The sequence below is a fragment of the Parasteatoda tepidariorum genome, chromosome 5 (genome assembly GCF_043381705.1).
Source record: "Parasteatoda tepidariorum isolate YZ-2023 chromosome 5, CAS_Ptep_4.0, whole genome shotgun sequence".
Lineage (NCBI taxonomy): Eukaryota > Metazoa > Arthropoda > Arachnida > Araneae > Theridiidae > Parasteatoda > Parasteatoda tepidariorum.
This window is the reverse complement of record NC_092208.1, coordinates 73302565-73323523: the sequence shown is the minus strand read 5'-3', so window position 1 is coordinate 73323523 and position 20959 is coordinate 73302565. Positions and strand designations below refer to the sequence as shown.

The following is a 20959-nucleotide window of genomic DNA, read 5'->3' as shown; positions in this document are numbered from 1 at the left end:
TATCTTTTTCTTTGACAAAATACAAAGTTTTTTGGAAGGCGGTTCTGCCATGTCAGTAATCGGGTTTTTAAGAAGTCAACGAATACTTTAGAACAACAATTACTATGAAAGCAAATCATGAAACTTCAATATTAAAATCTAAGTGCTTACCTGCAAACTGAAACTTTCTGAAAATAACTAATTACATTTAATAAAAACTGTTAAAATAAAAAATAGAAAAACCAAAGAGATCCAAGGCAATGTGATCGTTTCTTCAAAAACAATTAAATTCCTATTTTATATATTATATAGCTACAACGCTTAAGAAAAAAAAAACTAAAATGCTAAATACATGAAAAGAACACGAAAACGAATTAATTTTTTATGCTATCAATTTCTATTTCTATATAATTTTTTATGGTATCAATTTCTATTTCTATATCGCTTCAAAAATTATCGTCTTCGCTTAAGAAAAAAAAATAGAGCGTGGAAAGAAGAAAAAAAACTTATTATAACAATTATGAACAGCGACAAATATATCAAATCGAAGCGTTCTATTATATGATCTAAAATATGAATCTTGTAATAAAAATTAAAACATATGATCTTGAAATCATTAATATGATAATGATTACCTTTCATATGGTAACGGCTTACTGGAAATTCTGTTTTTAAAAATTATAGTTCTTATTATCCTATTTTTAGTAAGAAAGCAAAACTAAAAAGTAAATTTAACTGAATAAATGGTTCTAATGTCATGCTCTAAGATATTCATTTTATTTAATAACCGTCGTTGAACAGCCGACTCAATCACTGAGTGTACGACTACTAATGTTCTACGTCGTAGCCTTGTAATTTTGAACCCAGTTCAGAAGACAAGGGAACTTTCCTGGATCAAGTATTCGGATAAATTCGCCCTTGAAGTTTCGGACTTTTTTGGTGGAACTAACCCGCCTCTGCGTTACATGGAGAGGAAAACAATTAGGACCTCCCACGGTAAGCCTGACAGCAAGGAGACTCTAACGCAGGATCCGTCTACCACTGAGGATATTCCACTTCAGCACTGTAGTCGGTGCATGCCGGATGCGGAATTCGTATCTACCAGCTATCACTGGGATTCGAACCCTGTTTACCTCATTGAAAGGCAAACGCTCTATATGATAAAATGACCAAATTTTACCACATTTGCCATAAATAATAAAATAATCTTTTATCGGTTATTTTACGATACTCATTACCAAAGCACTTCGGTAAAATGCACCGTGCCTTTTAGTGTTCCCATAAAATCAAAATACGGTAAATTTTACCATATTTTGGTTGCTTTGATAATCCTATTTTTTTGGTGTAGTAAGTTACGCTGTATAAACGATGAAATCAAAACAAAAAATCGATTGGAGGAATGGGAATCCTTTAAATCTCTCTGACAAGTATCAAAATGTAAATAATCTTATTACTGTTAATAAATTATGGTGCATAAAAAGTGATATCATCATCATCTTCTTAACAATTATTTTACCTCTTGCAGATGGTCTGATTGTTCGCTAAATCTTTCACTGATTTCTTCCAGCCTGGGATGATCTCCTGTCATAGATGCATGTTTCAACCTGTTTAATAGGGTTGATTTGTCTACATATTTCAGAAGATCTTCAGCTTGCTCCAATGCTGTGTTTTGTAGCTGAAAAAAGAATTTGGGTTAAATAACATGTAAACATATTAAGTTACATTAAATAGTTAATAATGCATTATATATGGGAAGGTAAACAATGACATCGGGATTTTCTGCAAGGTGGGGCTAAATAATGCTCAAAACTATAAAAAATTCTGGATTAAATTACAATTTAAAGTACCTGCAATTTATATGCATCATCCGTAAAATCCATTTTAGCGTAAAATATTATACATTTAATACGCATTTATTTAATGAGAGGGATTCAGTAATTTTATGGTAATCATTGTTGTAAAATAAAAGGTATATCAGAATTTTTTTGTTCCGTAACATATTCCATTAAAAATAGATTTTAAGGTAAAAAGTAACAGCAACCTGATTGCCTATATTTTTTACCAGAATTTTTTCTCAGTGTACGCAAAATAGAAAAACAATTTTTTTCTGATAATATTATTTTTTTTCTGATAGAATTTTTTTCTCTGATAGAATTTAGCAAGAATTTTTTTTCTGTTAATATTATTCTCCAAATCTAAAATGTAATTTTAACGATTGGAGAGACAATGCTTAGATACGCCAAACAACTGCAGCAGGGAATAATTTAAATTAGGAAATTCAACACAAAAGTATATTTTTTAATAAATTTTACATAATTTAAAAAAGGAAATTTAATATTTTAGAAACAATAACTTGAAAGGATTCAAAATTCAATCATAATTTTGTTTCAATGCAGGAAACTTTTTAAGTTCTTATTAAAAAAAGCACTTCATATTTAATTTCATGTTTAAAAATTAATTTAGCTAATTGGATTCAATTTTTTGACAATACCATTGAAATTTTCGTGGCTTAAAAAGATGCATTTTCCCTCCTTTTTAATCTAAAAGCTATGAAAAATTTTTAAATTAACTAATGAAAAATAACAAAAAAATTAAAGTTTTTTTTTTGTATTAAATTCTTTGATGGTAAACCAATTTCATAAATGGTTGTAAAAATGTTTTGATTCATTCTTGGAACTAGCATTAGGGCTGTTGCAAACATTTCAGAAAATGTAAAAATAAAAAGAACAAACATTACGAGATTTAAACTTTAGTCTGATGTCTTGATGTTAAATGGTGTTAAACTTTGACTGGTGGCTGATTTTCGACTCATGTCCTGCGGTTATTCATTTACCTTAAAGATATCTAAATATTATGGGTATACAGATCTGTGTCTGAATTTGTATGATTTGAATTGTTGTCCGTCCTCACTAATTAATTGACCTATGTAAGGTTAGCCCAAATTAAATAATGAGGTCTTTATTTTATTTTATAACCGTCGTTGAACAGCCGACCCAATTTTCGGTTTATGACTACTAATGCTCTACTCTGTAGCCTTGTAATTTTGAACCAATCCAGAAGACAAGGAAACTTGGATCAATACCCCCAGAGGTGTGATTTACAATGGGAACATGGAGGACTTTGTGACTCGACAAATTTAAATCGCATAAGTCACAATTTACTACACGAGGAGTCTTTGGCAGGTGGAGATCGAACCCACGGCTTCTTGCGCATGTGTCCAGAGCCCTACCAACTAGGCTATTCCGGCACTTAAAATAATGAAGATTGTGACTTAATAAGTAAAATTCCTATAATTAACACATACTCAAATGAATACTGCATGGTAAAAAGCACCGGCACTTGAGAGCAGGTACATTTTGCTGTAAAATTCGATGTACAGTAATTTTTATATATGCAGTAATATTATATAAATCACTGATCTTTGTAACTGAATAAATAATGCTGTTAAAAGCATGATATACAATTTTACTGTAAAAATGAATTTTTCGGCAAAATGGATATTACAGATGATGCACTCGGAAACTTAGTACTTTTTACCATAATTTGATCTGGAATTTTTTACGGGGCAGTTACTTGCCTTGGTTACGTAGCATACATCAACGCGATAGTCTGACGCTTCACAAATAGAGTACCTGTGAAGGATGTCAAATAAAGTGCACAAATAAAGCAACTATTAAAAAAACTAATAAAGTGCGCAAATAAAGGAAAAAAACAGACATACTATAGTTTTGATTCTATTATCAAGAACCTTCATCAATGTAGAAGCAACCAATTTTGTGTTTTGATACTAAATAAGGATCTTGTTACAAGAACTAAAACTTTATAGTATCTGCATTTGTTTCTTTTGGTTTTATGTGTGCATTATTCACGTTATTTTGATATGTCCACACGTTGTTCAAAATATAACTACTCTTCATTCGGGCATAGTTTCTTGATTTTCAGAACATCACTATTAATAAACTTGGTCACGTGGCATACATCAACGCGATAGTTCGACGGTTCGCAAATAGAACATTAGTGATGTTTTAGTTGAAACTCGAAACCGGTCTGAAGTTAGCGCAAGGTTTGTTTATGCCGTATTCTATAGTTTCCAAATCACAGTTTAGTGAAAAAGGAAAACAAAATGTATAAATGCGCACAAATAAAGCAACAATAAAGACACAAACAAAGTGTACAAATAAAAGGAAAAAATAGATGCTATAAGTTTGGTTCTATAAACAAGAACCTTCCTCAGTGTAGAAGCAACCAATTTTTTGCTTTGATACTGAGCAAGGTTCTTCTTAATGGAACTAAAACTTTATAGTATCTGATTTTTTAGGCATCAAGTGCGATTTATTCAAGTTGTTTTGATTTGCCTACACGTTGCTCGATATATAACTACTCTTCATTCAGAAATAGTGTCCTGATTTTCAGTAGACAACGATTAGTAAACTTCTGGGTTTTCAGAAAACTATAGTAAAATAAATAGTTTTTTGAAAGTGCGGAATTAGCAATGAATAAATTTGTATAAATTCATAGAACTTTTAAAAATTATAATGTTCTTGAATTTTAAGCTGAGATGAGTATGTCATAATTAAAGTAAATAAATGATTTTCGCTGCTTTAAAGTTAGCAACAGAGAAAAACAGATAAGAAATAGTAAACATATATGATCATTTAAAGGTTACTTTAAAAAAATAATAAGTTTACGAAAAAAAAGATCTGATGTTCCCTCATTGCTAAAAATTACGTTGCTATTCAATTTTTTAGTGAAGATAAAAATAGAAAAAAGTATTTCAGATTCTATAAGTAAAGGAAATTTGAAAAAAAAAATTGCTAATTTCTTTCATCTTTCTTCTATTAAAAAACTAGGTTTTATACATGATCGAAGAAAATGCTGATTTTATTGAACTATTTGCTCTAAAAAAATATATAAATTCGGTTCAAAATAATACATGAAATAAATCTCTGATTTTGTTGAGTCTTTTTTCTTTTTAAAATACCTAACAGATTCGATAAAATTAAATGAAAGAAAATACTGGTTTTCCTTGGGTTTTTTCTAGAAAAAAATTACAGATTCGTTAAGTAATGTGAATGAAAAAAAGGAAGATGCCGATTTTTTGAAATTTTAATTCTAGAACAAAAATGCAGATATGGTAAATAAATTAAATGAAATAAAACTAAAGCATCTTCCAGTCTTTCTTCGAATAAGAAATGTTGCAGATTTGTTAAATAAATTTAAAAAAAGTGAACTTTCTTAAACCTAACTTGCGTAAGAAAAAGTGTTACAGATAAATAAGTGAGTTAAATGATATAAAATTCGATTTTTTTCGAGCCTTTCTTCCAGTAAAAAAATGTTAAAGGTTTGATTAGTAAATTAAATTATATAAAATTTGGGTTTTTTCGAGCCTTTCTTCTAGAAAGGGATGCTACAGATTTGATAAGCAAATTAAATAAAAAATTATTTTCTCTTAGAAAAAAAATATGGTCCTAACTTCCTAAATATGGCAAAATTACCGTGGTCCTGCTCTATGTGAACAACAAAAAGCTCAGTAATTTTGCTGAAGCGTTTGGGCAATAGTTTTCTTTAAATTAACAGTAAAATATGGTTTTATGATGCATGATAAAATTTGATCAATGTAGAAAAATTTTCTATCATAACACCTTAAAGCATGGCATAAAAATCCTTTATTTGGTTAAATATATGCTTTTCGGCTCTGTATTTTTTATGAAAGGTATAATAATAAGTACAAGAGCTTCAAAAACCAAAATTCCTGGTAAATTGTCTCCATATGAACGAAATAATGACCAAATTAATGGTTAAAAACTATACATTTTGACTTTATCACCAGAACTAATATTTCTTTTGACCAAAAATGTAAGTATCATACATTATGGTAAATATTTTTCTCTGTGAGGATATTCTAAGGCCGTATTTGTAGTCAAAAGAAAAAATAAAATGCTATAGATTAGGTAAATGAATTAATTATAGATATTTTTTAATTTTCTGGAAAATACCTTACAATCAATCTAAATAAAACATCAGCTTATATCCGGAGTAACTTTAATGCATTCTAGTATATGTATTTGTACTTTATCTGAGCTATTTAAATATATAAGGTAACAAGAATTTGTGTTGGTAAGTTTATATAGTATTTTTGAATAATATTATCTTATTTTAAGTCGCTATAATAGCAGAATCGGCGAGATTTCAACCACCAAGAGTGTTGATCTTCCTTTTGTTTTCAAAAAGTTTCTCTTCTAATGTTTATTTAAAAGCCCATTATTCGCATAAACTTAGATCGTGCAAAGCGTAATAATACAGGCGAGATTATTGCATAAACTCTAAGCATTTCACTTCGTTTCCTTTTCAAAATCTTTAAATCTCTTATTTCAGATAAAAACAAATAACTTTTCAAAGAGATGAGACTACAAAGTAGCTCATATTTCCCCTTCTCTTTTATTCCAAAAGCAATGTAAACATTTTCATTTTCTCTTAGCAACCCAAAGACTGAGCCGAAAAGAAAAGAATTTGCTCGCCAAGCAATTTTTATGAAAACTAGATACCAGAAAGTCGTATCGGAATTTTAAAGAGAACAACATTAGAAAAGTTTCGAGTAAAAATAATAAAAAGATTTTAGCTGGTTAGAATGAAAGTTATAATACATTCAGCAAGCAGATGCAATTTTTAAAAGAATACTCCCTTTTTCTGAAAGCAGCATATTTTTCTTCGTGTATAGGTTTTCGCAATTTTGTGCATGAAACTATGCATGAATTATTCATAAATGATATCCTTAAAAGATATATATGTTTTAGATACTACTTAAAAGTCAGAGTATTTGAATTTTTAAATAGAATTTACCTTTATTACGTAAATGTAGGAAAATATTTTAGAAACGTTGGTGATAATTCTTAAATATCCAGATACTAAATGTTGAAGAAGTATATCATTTTAAATTGGAAGATAAATGAAAAGCATAGATTATCAACAGAATTAAATTCACAAAAATAAAATAAGAGCTAGAAAAATGAAAAATAGAAGATCACACAACAGTTGTAAACATTATACTTAAGAAAGAAATTGGTATAAATATTATAGAGTAAATTAAAAAAGTTAAGCAAACTCTTAAATTCTTAACACTTATTGTATGTAGATCTCTGAGTTCTTTGAATTTCATTGATGTAGTGTTAAACACCTAAATACACTCTATAACAAAAAATCGACGCACAAAGAAGGAGTTGTCTGATTGAAACGAAAATTGGTGGATAGGAAGACAATGTACAGAATAGTAAATGATTAAAATTTCAGAACAATTGAATAATTTATTGCAGAGTTACAGTAACAAGTTCAATAAGGTGTTGACCCGCCTCTAGCCTGGATACAAGCTGCCACACGGCGTGGCATAGACCGATAAAGCTCCCGGATGGTCTCTTGCGGTATTTCCTGCCAAATTCGATCCAATTGTCGAACGAGGTCATCAACATTCCGTGCCAGATGCAATCGCCTTCCCATCATATCCCAGACATGCTCGATGGGAGAGAGATCTGGTGATCTGGCAGGCCAAGGAAGAGTTTGACAAGCTTGCAGACAGTTCATAGCAACACGTGCCGTATGTGGTCTGGCATTGTCCTGCTGAAAAACCAGCCCAGGGTGCTGCAAAAGGAACGGTAGCAAAACAGGTCTTAGGATGTCGTCGACGTACCGCTGTGCAGTAAGTGTACCTCTAATGACGACCAAAGGGGTCCGGCTGTCAAAGGAAATGGCACCCCAGACCGTAATGCCTTATTGAGGGCCGGTGTGGCCTGCAATAGTGAAGGCAGGATCCCCCCTCTGCCCTGTGCGTCTCCAAACACGTCTTCGATGATCGTCAGGACACAGTTGAAAGCGGGATTAGTCGCTAAGGACTATACGTCCCCTGTCGGCATCATTCCATCCTGATCGAGCTTCGATTTTACGCGTCTTAGTGCGTTCTTGGTGCGTCGATTTTTTTGTTATAGAGTGTACTTCACCAGATCTATATTTTGTTAGATGTTATCTCAGTCCTTAGTAATATCTCAGTTCACTAATCTAGGTATTCATAAGATTAAAATCATTAATAAGGTTCATTAACTCTAAATTTGTTCTATCATCATCATATTTGACTGGACAGCCCAGGGTGAGCCAGTGCCTTTTTCTATATTTTTCTGCACTTCATTCTATTTTTGACACTTATGTATCAGTTTCTTTGCTGGATAGCAAGGAAATCAGTCTATACTAACTGCATCGATCTCTGTTTGTGTCTACCCCTTTTCCTGCTTGTCACCAGTTTGTGAAGTATATTGTTTTTTAATGTGGAATCATCATCCATTCTAAAAATATCAGCCGCTCTGTTCATCCGGTTTATTTTTATGAATTTTACAATACTTGGTCTTTACAATATTTTTAATTGATCCAGGGGACAATAAATGCTAATACTAGAGAAAACAAAATTTGTTGCATTTATATAAATACTTCATTTTACATAATTCGGGAGTGGGGATTTTAGATCTGATATTAGTTTTAGTCCTAAAGATACAGATGTTTCTTGAATGACATTTTTAGTCTATTTTTTGCCGAAATAAAAGCTTAAAAATATTATAGATAACAGGAGGTCACGTAAATGTAGAGATAAACTTTTAGAGGAACATCATCAGGATTAAAATTGCATAATAACCCATATTTAGAGTTTAGAGGAGCTTCCAAACTATGACCTATTCAGAAGCACACGAAGAAACAGCTGGCATTTTCGTAACAGTAACTCATTTCGACAAAAGATAGACTAAAAATGATATTCGTCTAACAGCCGACACAAATTTTTGGGTTCACGACAGTTAATGCTCAATTCCGAAGCCTTGTGATTTTGAATCTAATCCAGAATACAAGGAAACTCCAGGATAAAGTATTGGGAGAAATTTGCCTTCTTTGAGGACTTTTTGATGTAACTAACCCGAATTTGTGTTCCAACAGTGAAAAGACACCTTGACAAAAAGGGGATTCTAACTCATGATCTGTCTACCACTGAGGATATTTTACGTCAGCACTGTGGTCGGTGCGAGCCGGGTGCTGAGTTCTAAACGATCAGCCATCGCTGGGATTCGAACCCAATTCACCTCATTGGAAGGCAAACGCTCTGTACCCTAAGACACCACAGCTACAAAAAATATAATTAGAAAAACTGCAGATTGAAGAGTGAAACTGATTTCAGATTTGAAATCAGTAATAGGCCTTGATGCATTCAGTCGCCTTAGTGCATTCAATCTCCAATTCGCATTAATGTATTCAAGATCTGTTAAAAAATCTTCACCTACTGAAAGCAGAAACGAAAAACATTTTTTTAATCTAATCATTGAATAGGGTCATAAGGTTCTAATAAGTAATTATGTTCAATAAAACCTAATCATTCATAGAGTTTATTAGGTATTTATCATAATTGGATTCCTTAGTTATTCATTAGATTGATTATTGATTAGCCTGTTTATTGCTTAGATAAACTGCGTTGTTAATTTTTTAATAAATTATTGGATTCATGACGTTTATTAAATTCTAATTATTCATTTTCTAGTAAACATAAATTAGATTCATTCAGTTCTGATCACTGGGTTCATGATACTAACGAGCAAGGTGTATACTGCCGTGCAATTGGAAAAAAAATATATAAGTGCTTCACGATTCATTCCAAGAAAAGCAGCTTGACAACTATTTTCCTTCTATTTCTAATGCTACGAACACTAAAATAGAATTTCAGAAAATTCCCAAAGATTCAGATTTTTCCCAATGCCCGCCTGGGGAATGAATGACCTTTCGTTATACAGGCATCTGAGCTAATTTGTTGGCCACATTTTCAGGGGCACCATATTAGGTGGACCAACGTTGCTCCCACAGTAAAGACAGATAGTATAGAGAATTGAAGAACATCCATGTCTTGCCCGGGATTCAAACCCAGAACCTTTCTGATGCAGGGCCAGTTCCCTGACTCCTACACAGGCCGGTCGGCAATGTGATAAATTTTTTTAAAAATTTTACCACAAAAAGATGCCAATTATATGAAAATTTCAAGTTTGAAGTTTTTGCTGTTTACGATGATTTTTCAATTGCACATCAGTATAACTGGATGATCCAATTATTAGGATTCCAATTATTAGGGGAAAAGTCAAATTATTAGACATCCAGGCTTTATTTTTTTTTAAATTTATCTCCATTTTAGGAATAATATATAAATTTTTTGATTACAATTTAAACTAAGTTTAGTTACTTAGTTGAGAATTTGATCTTCCATAGATAAACTCAATCTTTGGTCCGCAGAATTTCTTTATGTCGTCCTTGAATGCTATCAGGATTAAACATTGCAACCTTTATTGAATTCGAAAAGTTTAGGGTATTACTATTCGAGAGAAAGAGAGATAGATAGAGAGATAGAGAGATGTTCCCCATTAAACTAAAACTTCGAATTATAATGTATATTTTACTGATAAAATATTTAGATATAAAATTATTTACATGATAAAACAATAAACATCTTAAAAATACCAAACCAGCATAAAACAAAGAAACATTTTTATTTTCAAATATGAAATATTTTCTATAAACTATCGTTTGAAAAAGTCGAAAAAAAGGAATCAAAAATCGTTTGTTAAAAATAGAGCACAAAAGAATTCAAGAAAGAATAGAAAAATGCATTATTTATTAGTTTAATATATAAGAATACGATGCCGATATTGTAAAAATATAGCAAACATTTGAAGAATTTCGGAGTTTTGGCTATATCTCTCAAAAAGAAGGGACAAAAAATCATATTTATCAACCAAAGGCACAAAAATGTGATGGCGTTGACATTCGTCCCAACATAATTTGAGCAACAGGAATGAATTTTGATTCCAATACGAAAAGCAAAGAATTTTTGACAAATATAAGCAACAAAGGTAAGAGATTGAATATTGAAAGAAATTATTAGATATTTTAAAACAGGAAATATATTTAAGAAATCGCGTGCATTTTAATGTTCTATTGCAGTCTTTATCTATATCAACATTAAATCTATGTATGCATAATTCTAGTGCAATTCTATTTCATAGAATAGTTTTACTGACTTTTAAAGTAATTTTCATAAGGAAACTGGTGAAAAAATTAATTATATAACTTCTGTCACTGATATGGACATAATTGTCTGAAAGCTCCTTGCTAACGTAATTTTGTTTTTCTGGAGTGAAAAACTGATTTGTTCATCGGAAGTGAAAGAATCTTAGTTTGCAAATTGAAAGAACCTTGCCTGCACAGAGAAAAATGGCCAAAATTAATGGAATCTTGCCATGTTTCTGGCACTGTGTTAACTCCAAAAAGCTCGGTACCAAACTGGTTTGATAAATATTTTGGTAAAATTAACAATAAATTATGGTTTTATAATCTATGATAAAATTTTAAAAATGTGGTAAAATTTGGTAACGTTTTCCTGATGCTTAGAGCATTACCTAAAATCCATTCAATCTTTAAATTTCCTTTTAAGTTTCATATTTTTCACCAAATTTATTAAACTAAGAGCTGTAATTTTGAAAACCAGAATATCCGATAAACCGTTGCCGTATCAACGAAAAAATTACTAAATGAATGGCTTAAAAACTGTATCAAAACTGGACCACAGTACTGGCGTAAAATATTCTCAGTGGTGGACGGATCATGATTTAAAGTCCCCTAGCCGTTAGGCTAATCACGGTTTACTCCTGCATGTAACGAAATGTGGGTTAGTTCCATTAAACATCCTTAAAAGCCCTCCTTGGCAAATTTCTCCCAATATTTGATCCAGTAGTTCCTTTGCCATCTGAATTGGGTACAAAATTACAAGGGTTACGGAGTTAAACCTTGGTCGTCGTAAACTAAGAATTGGATGGGCTGTTCAACGCCTGTTATAAAGTAAAACTGCTACATACCTTACTCATTCAATTACACATCCAATTAGATTTATGTGAACTTACTTGCAGTTTCAAGTCTCTTGCTGCTCTAAGTGTCTCATGTACGGCTGCTTCCATTTCTTCATTAGGAGAAATTTGGCCTATCTGCTCCTAATAATAATAATTTCAAATAATGAATATGCTGAACATTGAAGAAAATTAACCGGTGATTTAAAAATATAATTGCAATGAAATGGAAGGAGATAGGGATGATTGATTAGAAAATAATTGATTTTGAAATAAGATCATTTTAACTCAATATTCAATGTTAATTACAAATCTCGCCAAGGAATCGTCTCGTCAATCATGATGTCATCATCTGAAGACCAGTTTAATAGAACCGCCTTGGTAATATTTGTATTAAAATGCACTTTGTTGCAGAGAACTTATTGTTTTATAATTTTTTCAGCCAGGATCGCCATCTATTGTCGAACTTAGTAAAGCCTCTGGACTCTTGATGAGAATAAATAATCTAGTTTCCAAAGCAGAAAGCGGTTTAACTTGTATTACTTGACTTTATTGCTTTTTTTGAAATTAATTTTTCAAATCGTAGCTCATTTTTTAAGATTTATGCCAATTTTACTTCAAGCAGTGTTTTTAGATTAATTAGAAAAATGTAATTTAAAACTACAGTTGCTAAACGGTTTCTGATTGTAACAATCATAGCTCAGTTGAAACACCAGTCATAATTCATACTGACAAGTAAATGATTTAGGATCGAAATTATATTTGCACGTTTTTAAAATAAAACAAAAAAACAATTTACAATATTTAACTATAACGTGCCGGCTCAAAATATGCTACAAATTTACACTATTTTAAATGTATTGATCTTGAAAAGACTTATTTTCTTGCTGCATCTCATTTTCTTTTTAATTTTCTATTGCAAATTCATTAATCTGTGAATGAAAAAAGCCTTTTTATTTTATTTTATATTTTAATAATTGTTTAGTAAAATTATCTTCCCTCCTTATGACTCGTAAGCTTCCCAAGCAAAAAAGCCAAACCAAAAGCAATTGTAGTTAATAAGTGCACGTGTACAAAATCATTCTGTGTATAAAATAAGCAAACTACGACAAATGACTATTACACTTATAACTCTGACTGTAATAGCATGATGAAAAACGAGAATTTCATATGAATCAAATATCATGTAATTACTTATTAGACATATGTTGTTGCACATTAATATTTTTGAGAGAAATATTTCAATTAATTAAAAAAATTAAAGTTTTTCAATTTATTTAAAAAAAATATTTACATTTTAGGGATTTTTAACTTCTGTTAAATGAAAAAAAGATAAAGGAATGTTTGTCGAATCAACATGTTATGTAAATACTCTTTATCCAGTTAGAGTTAATGTACTTAGGATGCAGAGAGGAATTTTTCTTCTCTTATTAAAACCACAAAACATGAAAACAGTTCCATGGAAAAAAATTACTAGCAGTCGACGAAAACATATTTTTAAATCGAAAGAGTTCTTTTTGTATACAAGTAATACATACAATTGTATGCAATTTTTGAACATAAAAATCTTAAAACTGACTGTTTTATAATAACTGCTCAAGTATTTTTTTTTTAAATTCCTTCTCATTAAAGACGAAAATATCGATGCACGTAGGTGGTCAAAAACAAATTGAAAAAATGTGTCCCGAATCATAAGTATGAAAGGCGCGTATATAAAACCTGTATGATTATCGGTTGGAACTTGAAAAGATTTCTAATAATCCTCCTCTATCCACACCCTCTCTGTAACCTGATTGTTGGTAATTTGTTGGATTACAATTGTGTTCTTGTTTCCCTCCTCTAAGTAAGAAATGCGATGCCCAAGTGTTATGTTTTGACTAGGAATTTTTACGGGTGGTCATTGGAGAACACCCAGTATAGTTTGCCTAAACTAAGAACTCCTCTCGTCACAAAGTCTGAAGCAGTCTGGTTCTATGGAAACAAGTATGGCGCCTTTTTGGGAGGATAGCTTCACTGTAGGACTAACACAATAGACCGAAGAAAGATTCCTTTTCTCTTGCCAATCCAACCCGAAACGATTCCAATCAGTGACCCCGAACCCCTACTTGAAATAGTCATACCTCGTTACCATAGTCACGGCCACAAGTCCAGATGAATGTCTGTGGGAGTTCTTATTTTCGACAAACTATACATATGTATTCCTGAGCTGCTGTACTTACGAGCTGTACTCCCACTCTGAGCAGCTGGTGCAGCTCCATTTTGAGTCTGTCGCAGAGCAAGATGATACGCTCCCTATGCTCATGGGATGTGTAAGCGGAATCGGTGAAGTCTTGACACCTCTCCACCACAGAATCCAAGGCACTGGTTAACAGACCCCTGTAACCGGGACCTGCCATAGTCATCATTGTCATCTCTACGTGATCCTGGAGGAAACAAAAAAGGGATTGCATCTTATTTTTCATACACTTTGCACCATAACTGATGCAAAATATTCCGAAATTAGCAGGAAAAAAATTTGAAAGAATGTTAATTTCAATTTAATGTAATCATTAAATTCATTCGAAGCAAACATTAACTCCCGATACGATATACATTTAAATTAAAAATCCGGAATTTTTTCGTAACCAGAATCGTCTTTACCGAGGGCATATCAAGGGCAGTGCCCGCCGAGCCGTGCGGAGCCCTGAAAAATCCGACTTGAAATTTATTTTCAAAAGAATTATTTATTTTTTAAATTTAAGATTTATTTAGAATTTATCTTTAAACTTAAGACTGCATTTTAAAAAGGAAGAAGAAATGCATTGCTTTATGAATTTTAAAAGAAATATATTATATTGAATAAATATAATGAATGAATTCTATTCAATTGAATAAATATAATGAATGAATTCTATTCAGTTGAATAAATCTATTCTGATTAATGTGTAATCATTTTTATAATGCATTGAATATATTATGTAACTACAATACTAAAAAATAAGATCAGAATTAAAGCGATAGATAATTTATGTCTCATGATTTTAAGTACATTAGCTTAATGCTGAGTTGACTGACTTAAACTAATGCGGTTTAAGCCATATATAGAAACTAAACAGTTTTTTTTTAAATTAATTGATGACATTCCTTATTTTTTATGTAAATACTTTTAACTTGAGAAAATAAATTTTTGCACATTTGTTTTTAATTTTGAGTTTAATTGTTAAAGTGAATATTTCTTACTTTAAATAAACGTAAATGTGTAATTTTTAAATGTTTACACCCTATTGCGTTCCTAAAAAAATATCTCAGTAGAACAAATTAATAAGAAAACGTTTTATGTTAGCTCATGTCTCTTAAGATGCTTTACAAATGCTAAAAAAACAATAAAAGTTCTCAAAGTAAGTTTAGAATAGTTTATTAACTTTTTCATTATTCCTAGTTAAATCTTTTATGTATTTAATCATTTAAAATAGTTTTTACGTTTTAGAAAATTATTTGAATTTTAAGTATTGAGGATTACACTTTGGCCCACCTAATATGGTGCCCCTGAAAGAGAGGCCAACCAATCAGCCCTGTAAATGCCTGAGTTGACGAAAAAATGTTAGCACAGGTGGGCAATGGGAAAAAAAGTATTGAGGATTACCAATGGTTACCATCTGGAATTTTTTTGAAATTATATCTATATATCTTAAAACAGATTAATTTCATGTATGTGAATTTTTGGTTGCTCGATCTTAATCAGTATAATGTATTATAGGGGACCAAAACATTTCTGTACCACGGAAGACCTGCAATTAAGACGGCCCTGTTCGTAGCGGATGTCTTTATAATTTTTCCCGGAAACAACGCTATGTTCAAAAGTTAAGCATAGTTTATTCCAATATATAAAAGTATGCTTTATTTTTGGAGGCTAGATTAATTGCTACAAGAACTTTCAATTGCTCTGGGCAAAAATTTAGTTTAACATCTCCTTAGACGTAAGGTACGAAGCATTCAAACAATGTCCTGCAATTTATTTGAATTTAGCGAACGATAAGATTTCGAAATTTAGTCCTATTATTTGAAGGCCGCTTTTAGTTTTTGAGAGTTCCGTGATGTTTTTGAAACAATGTATATCAGCGCGTGTTAGCAATACTTCAAATGTTAGCTTAACTGCCACTTTCAGTTTTCAAAAGTTACGCTCTGTTCCTGAATGAATGCATATCAATTAGCAATTCTTTAAATGTTAGGTTACGGCCACTTTTAGTTTTCAAAAGTTACGTTCTGTTTCTGCATGAATGTATATCAGCGTAAATCAGCAGTCTTTCAAATGATAGGCGAATAGCCACTTTCAGTTTTCAAACGTTGCTCTCTGTTCCTGAATGAATGCATATCAGTGTGAGTTAGCAATTCTTCAAATGCTAGGTTACGGCCACTTCTAGTTTTCAAAAGTTATGCTCTGCTTCTGTATGAATGCATATCAGTGTAAGGTCTTTCAAATGATAGGCTAATAGCCACTTTCAGTTTTCAAACGTTACTCTCTGTTCCTGAATGAATGCATATCAGTGTGAGATAGCAATTCTTCAAATGCTAGGTTAACAGCCACTTTTAGTTTTCAAAAGTTACGCTCTGTTTCTGTATGAATGCATGATCGCGAGTTAAATGAGTTGATTGCGAGTTAGCAATCCATATAATGTTGAGTTATCGGCAACTTTTAGTTTTAAATAGTTACGCTCTGTTCCCTGAGGAAAAAATTGAGTCTCTCTGTCAAAATTTGAGTTCTCCAGCTAGTCTTGACCTGCTCAGAAAATTTTCATTGCTTATAAAATTTTTTGATGACAATATTGATATGAATTCTTTCTGCAGTGGCCAGAAAATAGTTGAATAATGCATTGACTCAAAAAATGGAGCTTCAGTATAATTTTCAGCGCTCTAGCTAACTAGAAAGTGATCCAATCTTTTTCTGCAAGATTCCATCCACATAATCGTTCATCCATCGAGATTCCAATGTAAAGATAGCAAGATTGATTTAAAAATTATAGTTCTTTTTACCGCACATTTAGAACAAAAAATATAACTGAAACAAAATTTTTTTTGATTAAATGATTTTTATGCCGTGCTCAAATTTATCATGATTAAATTACCAAATTTTCTCATATTTGCCTATTTTTATCAAATATTATAAAAACATATTTCATTGCCAACCTCACCAAAAATCATTACAAAACCACTTTGGTGAAAATAATGAAACTTTTTTTTATTCCCATAAAAGCAGAAACACGGTGAAGTCTACCATATTCTAGTCTTTTTGAACAGATAGCTTTTTTTAGTGCAGAATTGCAATAACAGAGCAACTTTATTAAGTTAGAACTAGCTTATATTTTGTACACTAAAAAAGTAAACTTTGATGCGTGAAAATTTAGGGCTTTTTTTAAACTATAACTTAAGAAAAGTATATTTTCAGAATTTAATCGAAAGATCTTTAACTTATATTTAAAAAAAATATATGTCTAGAAAAAAAATAAGAATTCTTTCACTAAGAGTCAACGAAGAAACATTCAAGTTCTTTTACATTTTAAATGAAAATATTCCAGTTTTCTCGAACACAATTAAAGTTACAAAGTAAAAGAATTTTTTATTTATTTATTTACATATCTTTTTTTACGTAAGCCTGAATTCAAAAGACTCGGAGAAAACAAACAATGACATTAGACTTTTAACTTGCATTTTTATTTCAGAAACAATCAAGAAAAGATAAATAAACAAAAACAAATAAAATAAAACATCCTGATCATTATTTCACCTTGCAGTACTTCTTTTAATAATGGCAACAGTTCTTGTATAGTTTCAAACAGCAACTTCATTAGAAGACATAAAAATTCCATGGAAAAGAAAGAACATCAAGAAAGCGATAATGCATGCGAAATCGCCTGTTCATTTTTCTTCACTATTGCAAAACACACGAGAAAAAAAATAAAATTCTCTCTTCATGTTTGACGGTGCGTTTTATATTTTCAAGCTTACAGTTAGCTTTAGAATTTTTGTTTACTTTTTAAAACTGAAAGCATTTTATTCCTTTTCATAACTTCCTCTCATAATTTCTTTTGGAAAACAGCCAAAATCCCGGTGACAAAACAGCCGATCATATCATAGGTGTACTCAAGAGTTTTTTTTTTCTTCTTCTGGAGTTCTATTTTTAGGTACAGACATTATACATTGCAGTGATATTCTTTTCTTGACATTGAATTTTTATAAAGAGTAGGAGAAAAAGTTTCCGTTCGTTTAAACATCCGCATAGTTTTCTTGCAATTTTACATTAGATAAATAAAAGTTGTTTTTATCAGGCAGCAACTGTCAAATAGCAAAATTTTGAGATAAACGGGAAAGAAATTTTCTAAACATTTGAGATAATGTGTAAATATTTTCTTTTTTATTAAACTGCTTGTTACTTTTATAGATTTTGATGATGTCCCCGTGTATCAAAAAAAAAGTTACATGGATGACTCATTAAGGATGTGAAAGTTTTCGATGGCCATGCAATACTGATAAATGAATCAAACTAGGTGTAACCAGATGTAAGGAATATCGTGGTTGTGATTTTATGTGCCATCCAAGCTAAGATAAGGATGTTTGTGGTGCGTTACTGTAATGTATTTACCAATACAATTCCAATTCACTAGTATATAAGACATGTTAACTCGATTCTATGTTGGGGTGCCTTTTCATTGATGAAGGTTGACATTGTCGATAACTACTTTCCTCACGTTGGCGAACTTCGGACGAGATGTGAACACGCCTACCTTGTCAGGAACTCCCACTTCTATTTGAACACGCCTATTTCGATGGATGATCCCCTATTGAACACTTGACATGCTACTTGTGACTGCGATATCATCCGCCTCCTTGCACTGTTGCTACTCATCACACACATCTCTATCACACACAACGTTGGCCTGTATACACTCGGCAGCTAAAGACAACACAGGAGCGACCACGACAGTGAACTAAATACACCTCTCGCTATCAGCACTCAAAAGTACGGTGATCTCAATACAGCTCTCCCGGCTTCTTACAAAACAGAAATGAATGAACTAGTGGTATCAATTCATTGAATTCTGTCTTAGATATAATTGTGGTGGGGGAGTACTATAGTGCATCTACCGATATAATTCCAATGCACTAGTATATAGGACATGTTAGCTCTATTCTATGATGGGGTCCCTTTTCATAGATGAAATTTGACCTGGTCAATAGCTGCTATCTCCACAGTTACCATACTTGTATGAGGTCTCATGTTTTTTTTGGAATATTTCACTTTTTCTATGAATCAATTCTAATTGTTTTCTGTTGCTGTATCAACGATGACTGATTCGATGCGTAACAATGAAGAGTTGGCTATTAAAAATACAATAAAATGAAGAAGAAAAAAAACGAAATTACTTTCCGGACAGCCCAATGTGATAAAAAATAGCCGGATATCATTATTGTAAAATATTTCGCGCTGCATTTTTGTAATTATTTCCAGTTCATTTTAGATCTTGTATACTGTTGGCAAAAAAAGTGCGTGAAATTAAAGTTTTACGCATAATGACGCTTCTGTAACTTTTTCTGCTACATCATTATAAGGTAGTGTTTCCCAAAGTGTGGTACGCGTACCCCCAGGGGTACGGGAACAGTTTAGCGGGGGTGCGCGTTCATATGCAAAATATCTTGCAACAAACGAAAATTTCAAAACTTTTTATTTAAAAATAAAGCTAGCCATGAAAATGTATGATTACGTATTTTTCTATTGGCTATTTTTTTGCAGAGTTTACAGTTAATAATTAGTGGTATCAGCAGCCAGTTGTGATTTGGAACTCTGTTGCAATTTTTTTATAGTGAAAAATACATTCATTATTTTATTAGTGGTACACAGCATCACGAAAAGTTTAGAAAGGGCACACAAATGTCATAAGTTTGGGAAACACTGTTGTAAGGAACAGAATAAAAGAATAATCTTTCACAAATGTCATATTGTAAAAAATTCCAGGTTAAATTACAGTAAATAGTACAGTAATAGCGTCCTGAGTGCAGCATCTGCAAAATCCCTTTTTCCATAAAATCCACAGACTTACAATAAATATTTCATTAAAAATTACGGTATATCATACTTTTGCTCTCAAAATTTTACGATAAAAATGGCGTTTACTGTAAAACTTTCCGACTCAAGGTTAAATTACTCAAATTACTTGCATTCAGGGGGCTAATAATTTCTTCGTAATTTTATCCGAAATGTTTTAAAGTGTAAGTTATATATTTTGAAACAAATTATGTGAAATTGAGCGGTCAGTTGTGATTGGCAAAGTAATCAATAACAATTGCCTTAAATTGCTAGGACATTTCATAAAACTTTTCATAAAACTTCTTGTAAAACAAGGAAGCAGCCATCTCCGATAATAAAACACAACAAATAGGCATGCAAGCCGCGGAGTATGTAGTGATAAATTACGAATTGTATATCGAGAGGTGATTTGATATAACAACCACAATATTACGTAAAAAATTAACGCTACTGACTTCTGACAGAACTAATTTGTCAGAGTACAAAATTTGAATGAAAGTTTCCTTTTTTCTGTTTTTGGTTTTTATTTTTTTTTCACTTTCTACACCAATCTATATTATATAAAACGCTAATACGTACGTATGTATCAATAAAACCGATGATATTTCTTTTTCTCGCGCTGGCAACATTTTTTATTTTTAATTGATTGGATTCGGCGCGCAAGAGCACGTAGTGAGCATCATATGGCTAATCCATGTTATATAAAACGCTAATACGTTTTAATTGATAGGCTTCGGCGCGCAAGAGCACGTAGTGAGCATCTTATGGCTTATCTATTCGCGATCGCAACGCTCGAGTACGCCGTCTAGCGGGAGCCTGTAAATATCGGACATTAACTTAATACAATCACATTTTCTGCCATCAAAGTCATTGACTGAATCAGACGCCATTTTTTAGCAGCAAATAAGAAACAAAATTTCCCTAAGGAAAAGGCCGAAGAACTTGAAAAAAATCTCCAGAATATTAGTAAATCTTTCAGGAACAGAACACGCCAAACATTTGAAGAAAAATTCCT

At 31.6% G+C, this 20959-nt stretch overlaps 1 protein-coding gene across 1 annotated transcript in view; it reads right to left on the bottom strand.

Moving 5' to 3' along the window:
* Positions 1 to 20959, bottom strand: part of LOC107442117 (alpha-catulin) — a 262498-nt gene that overhangs the window by 25609 nt on the left and 215930 nt on the right. The window contains exons 7-9 of the mRNA XM_071181077.1: positions 14105 to 14308; positions 11943 to 12029; positions 1496 to 1654 (exon numbers count right to left, since the gene is read on the bottom strand). Of these exons, the coding sequence (XP_071037178.1) occupies positions 1496 to 1654; positions 11943 to 12029; positions 14105 to 14308 (450 nt within the window). The remainder of the gene's footprint in view (positions 1 to 1495; positions 1655 to 11942; positions 12030 to 14104; positions 14309 to 20959) is intronic.